Consider the following 5,756-nt stretch of genomic DNA (forward strand, 5'->3'; position numbering starts at 1 on the left):
ATCGCTGGAATGATCTGCGCTTGTCTCGCGGTGATGCTCATGATCACGTCCTTCGTCCTGTGGAAGTGAGGATCTGAATTCATTCTCTCTGTCCCTACTTTCGACAGATCTCGCGTCGCCGAAATTTTGCACGATTTTTCGAGGCGGCTGGATTTACGACGCCTGGCAGACCTAGTTTTTGGAGAAATTTCAGTAAAATTTGTGCGCCGTGATTAAACGTTAATTTAGAAATTTGCTTGCCGTAATGAACCGTTCATTTGGAGATTTCTGTGTCGATGGAGCGGTTTCTAGATTTCGCCATCTGGTCCTGGGCGACCTAAAAAGTAAAAATTGCGAGAGTAGATTAACGAAAATTTTTAGAATTGAACGAAGTTGATTTCTCAGAAATTTCTCAGAAATAGCTTTGCTAGGTTTCCGTGCGATAGTTCAAATCGCTCCAGCAAGGTTTTTACCAATTGTTTCTTTACCTCGTTTCATCCCAAATTCCCTCTTACTTTCGCGAAAAAATGTCCCCGACGAGGAGAGGCAAGAACGTTTCAACGATTGGTTATTCGAGCAAGAATTCCTAAGATCGGAGGTGTATCCCCGTCCTCCCGAGGCGAACATTCACGTGATTGCCGCCCACAGTCTCTCGTTCGCTCATTCAGCTTTGCAGATACAATACCTCCATCATGCGATAATAGGCATTCGTTCGTCATCGCGCAATTACAAACGATCCACGGTGTGCAGTCAGTCACGCAGCGTTTAAAGGTACGCAGTCGGTGCACAGTGCGCGGTCAGTACGCTCCTCTCTCCAATTCTCTCAGCCAGAGAATTTATACAAACTCTGTTCGGTTGTTTCGTTCGGTATTCGGACAATCTATCCTCGTTTCCTCGATCCAACAGGAAAATAACAACAGCCAAAGGAGAACAGGAACGTTTTCGTTTGTGTATACTCGGTGGTTCCCTCTCTCCTTTGTCGTTTCCACAACACACACTTCCCTTTCTTCCAGCAACCTTTCTCCTTCCCCGGTGTTCACAGTTCTGACCCCTTATCGTTCGCGATAACGGCGAAGCAACGACTACGTAACGAGGAGGCTTCTCAGTCGAGCGTTAACCGTTTTCGTGGTGCGTGCGTTGTCGCGTTGCTCGGTTTTTCCACCAGGAGTGGTAGAGAGAAAGGGATCTTGCCAGGCGGTTATCGTTTGCCAAAGAGCACGTGCGATCCCGTATTTTTTCAACTTGGTCTCGATTCCGCAAAGAAGAAGAAGAGATGCCGAAGGACGTGGCCGTTTCAACCGTGATAGCAACGTGCTACCACCGCTCGCTGGGCAACGATTCGTAAAAGAAGGAATACTTTTCTGGGTCACGGACGACCTGCCTACCTTCTCTGTCTGTCTGTGCTCTGGTAGTCTATTCGAGGAACGTTCGCCTCGATTCCTCTCTTGCTCCTAACCGATCGTGGAAACTTTGTGCACGCATAGAATGGATAGTAAGAGAAACGCGTCGACGGGATGAAGAAGTTCTCCGAACTGTGAGTTCTCGAGAGAGAGAGAGAGATAAAAGTAGAAATTTTCCTTCTCCTATGCGTACAACAGAACTTCTCTTTTCCGTTAACATTGGAAGATTCGTGGATAAACAGGAAAGAACGCCATAGGTTTCTCCGTGTGTGTGGTACCGTTCCAGAATCGCAAACACCGGTATATATACACACAAGAGAGAAACATTTGACGGTCTTTTTATTGCGTTCAATTTGTCGCGTTTTCCGCCTCTAAGGCGTTTCGATAAGCGCAACAATTCCGTTTAAGAACTCGTCGGTATCTCCAGGTCGTGATAAAAACCCTCTCGTGAAGTAGTTTCTTTCTTTTTTTGTGTCCCTTTCGTTCTCGTTCTACAAGGCTCGATTTTCCGTTTCGTTCGTTCGTTTTTTTTTTTTTCGAATGCCCGCTTATGGCGAAACTCATCAGGCCTTGCCTGAGGCCAATTTTCAGGAAATGCTTCCACACCGCGTACTACTTCCTCGATTACCCGCCGCGCAGCGTGCCCACGCTTCAGGAATGGGAGAACAGCGAACAGGATGGAGAACGGACCGCGGTCGCCATTCAGAAGTTCGTACAACATGTTGCAAGCCTGCACGCGGACGGGGACATTGGGTTCAGCAAGGAGTACGAGTTCATTCAGTCGGAGAGCGGCAAGTTCACCGCGGAGAACTCTCAATACGTGGAGAACAAGGCGAAAAATCGATACCTCAACATTCTGGCGTGTGAGTAAGAAAAGCTTTCTATTACTAAATTCATCGCTGAAAAGTCTCTGTCTCTCTAGAGAGGTATCTTTTTTTCGTGGACCAAACAAAAGGAGAAACATTATTTCCATCGAGGCACGTGTGCTTTTATTCGACAGGCAGCCCTTGTTTTTCTTTCGCCAGGCACACAGACACCGAGTTTCTATTTCTGACCGAGTTTCCCTTTCATCTCCGCGATATATCGCGAGGTTTAATTTTATTCGGACCAACTGCTTCTGTGTGTACGTGCACCGCCGGTACAATGTTCGTTATCTCTCGTGCAGTCGCGATTGAATTCTTTTGTGAATCGATTAAGCTACACCAACGAAACCTTTTTTTTTTTCTCCTTTGTTTTCTCTTTTCGACGTCTTTTTTCCCCTCTTTGTTTCAACAGAGCAGAGGCGGACACGTGTGTAAGTTAACGAAGGTTTCACGTACATCGGAATAGAGACAGAATAGCACAATGCGACAATTGTAATCGTGCGTATCGGAAGTCCGCAATCGTGGCTCGGCCTCGCGTGGAAGCGGCCTCCAATGGAGCTGAAATTGCCCTCGCGCGCTCGCTTTCTATTTCGAACCAACTAACTTTCGTTTGATTCGCGAAACTCTCTCGCCGCCCCTAGATAATAGACATTGTCTCGTCACTTCGTTAAATTCGACAAACTCACTTCCGCCATTTATCTGCGAATCCTATACGATCATATTCTTCCCTCACATTTCTCGTCCTTCGGTGTTTACAATTTTTTTCTTAATTCAACAAGACCGTTTCACTTTACAAGAAATTTTCGTGGATTACAACGAACCGAAGGTCGGATAATAAACGTTAAATCTAACTTTCGTTCTTCGTTCGTTTATCTATATCGTACATAATCTTGTCGAATTAAACGGCCGCGAGTATCGTTCCTCCTTACGCGATAAGATCCTTCACGGAGCGTATCCGAGCAGTTGGAAAAACGAAGAATGAAAATCTTTCGTGATTTTACACCGATAACGTATCAGCGGCGTTCCTGTTCCCGATAAGAGGAGAACTGCCGGCCGCGAATTCCATTTGAAAGCGCGCACACACGAGATCCGGCAGACTCGAAATTCGCGATGCTGCGAGCACTCGCTGCGAGCAGTGTTATCGGATTAAACGAGCTGCTCTCGTTCGCTTTTAATGCGAGTGACCGGCACCACTCGACAATGAGGTCACAGATGCTTCGCGGCACTGCTCGTTAATGCCTATCAACGATGACCAAGAGAGAGTGAAAGAGCGAGAAGGAACGATTCACCTGGACAATCCGCGACGTCCATCCGCGGATTTTCAGGATTTAATTGAACGTACTGAATGGGAAAAGGACGTTTGATCGTGTGATTGGAGATTCGAGTGGATTGGAATTAAAAATTGGGAATGGTCGACGTTGATTTCAATTGAATTTTAAAACACGATTTTCTTCTCTCTCTCTCTCCCTGATAACTTGTTGGAACAATCAGTCGGAAGGTTGAGAGTGAAATTTTCCTTTCACAGACGATCACACTCGAGTGCAGTTGTTATCATGCGGCGGAGGCCCGCCCAAGAAAGGCCACGATTACGTGAACGCGAATTATATCGATGGATGGCAACGCACACGAGCGTACATCGGTACACAGGGTCCGTTGCCGCCAACTTTCGATGGATTCTGGCGTATGGTTTGGGAACAAAGAGTATCGATCGTCGTTATGATCACTAATCTCGTTGAACGTGGTCGCGTGAGTGTTATGGCGATACTTTGAAATTTCATCGAAAATTGTTACATTCAAGTGACTTTGCTCAGGGAAGATGTTATGGCAACTTATACCATTCGTACCCTTCAAATTCGTCACCTAAAGGTTGGTGTATTTACAAAACACTGTTGTGTACTCGTACAGTCTTGATCCAATGTTATCTGTGCTATTTATATATTCACAGGTTAAGAAAAGGAAGAACGGAGTAAATATGGGAGAACGCATCATTTGGCAATACCATTACACCGGTTGGCCTGATCATGGAGTTCCTGAACATCCTTTACCAGTACTCAGTTTCATCCGGAAATCTTCCAATGCCAATCCTCCGGATGCAGGGCCAATCGTCGTTCATTGCAGGTAAATAAACAACGGACGACTTTAAACGTAAACGTTTTAGCAATTCTAGAGGTGTGAGTCATAATTGCTTTTGTGTTTCAGCGCTGGTGTTGGACGCACAGGTACCTATATCGTGATCGACGCTATGCTGAAGCAGGCCAAGTGCAAGAACGAAGTGAACGTGTTCGGATTCTTGAAACACATCCGCACGCAGCGAAACTTCTTGGTACAGACAGAGGAACAGTACGTGTTCATTCATCACGCTTTGCAAGAGGCTATCGAGAGTGGAGAAACTAATATCGAGGCGAACAATCTGCTAGAGTATGTTCAGGACATGCTGAATCCTAATAACGCCAACACTAACGCGTGGAACAACCTTGAAGCGCAGTACAAGGTATTGTTTCTATAACAGTGTGTAAACAGTATGTATGTATACTATCCGAGGTTTCCTTTCGTATGTTAATTCGACCTTTACAATTATTATATCGGTTTCTACACATAGTTGGTGACTTCGTGGAAACCGAAAGAGTTCAACTTGGTGTCCTCGATCAAACCGTGCAATCTTCACAAGAATCGCAATCAAGATGTGATCTCGATCGAAACAGCGCGCGTTCATTTGACGCCGAAGCCCGGAATCGATGGGAGCGATTATATCAACGCTACGTGGATTGCTGGTAAAAATAGTCGTTTCGAATCGCTTTAGATCTAAACGTAACTTGGAACGTAGAGAAGATTGAATTTTTGTTAAATTGCAGGCTTCCATCGTAATCGCGAGTTCATCATCACACAACATCCAATGGAAAATACAATTATGGAATTCTGGCAGATGATGTGGGACTATAATGCGCAGACCGTAGTTATGCTAACCGAATGCGACGAGGTAAGTGATTTTTCTTCATCTCCAAGGTTGAAACATTGTTGTTATGTATTGAATAATGCTGAATTAATTCGTAGGAATACCCTGAATTTTGGCCAACCGAGGGAAAGGATCTGGAATCGGAGACCTTCCGCGTACGATCTTGTGGAATTAAAGAAACCGCGAGTGGAATGATTCTACGTGAAGTCGCGGTCCGATCTCTGCAAGACGATTACGAATTGAGTGCCAAAATCGTCCAAGGACCGCGATCTCAGCCTGGTTTCTGGCCACACAACACCAATCCACGACCTCTCGTGACCCTAATTCACGATTTACATCGAGACTACCAAAACGGCCCAATTGTCGTAATGGACAGGTAACATTCTAAAACTCTTTCCTATTAAATCAATCTACAACGACGATAAAAATAACTATCGCTTATTCCAGGTTTGGTGGTGTCGAGGCAGCCATTTTCATTCTACTCACGACACTGAACAAGCAACTGGAATTTGAAAAAAGTGCCGATATCTACATGTACGCGAAGCTGTTATACATGAAGCG

At 45.4% G+C, this 5,756-nt stretch overlaps 1 protein-coding gene across 1 annotated transcript in view; it reads left to right on the forward strand.

Annotated features, from left to right (window-relative positions):
• LOC108572809 (tyrosine-protein phosphatase 99A-like) overlaps positions 1-5,756 on the forward strand; it is a 21,771-nt gene that overhangs the window by 15,233 nt on the left and 782 nt on the right. Inside the window, 9 exon segments of the mRNA XM_017935118.1 lie at positions 1-65; positions 1,959-2,242; positions 3,768-4,108; positions 4,188-4,360; positions 4,442-4,733; positions 4,842-5,013; positions 5,095-5,219; positions 5,294-5,571; positions 5,643-5,756. The exon segment at positions 1-65 is cut by the window's left edge and continues 32 nt beyond it; the exon segment at positions 5,643-5,756 is cut by the window's right edge and continues 17 nt beyond it. Of these exon segments, the coding sequence (XP_017790607.1) occupies positions 1-65; positions 1,959-2,242; positions 3,768-4,108; positions 4,188-4,360; positions 4,442-4,733; positions 4,842-5,013; positions 5,095-5,219; positions 5,294-5,571; positions 5,643-5,756 (1,844 nt within the window).

The sequence above is a fragment of the Habropoda laboriosa genome, unplaced genomic scaffold (genome assembly GCF_001263275.1).
Source record: "Habropoda laboriosa isolate 0110345459 unplaced genomic scaffold, ASM126327v1 scaffold22, whole genome shotgun sequence".
Taxonomy (NCBI): Eukaryota; Metazoa; Arthropoda; class Insecta; order Hymenoptera; family Apidae; genus Habropoda; species Habropoda laboriosa.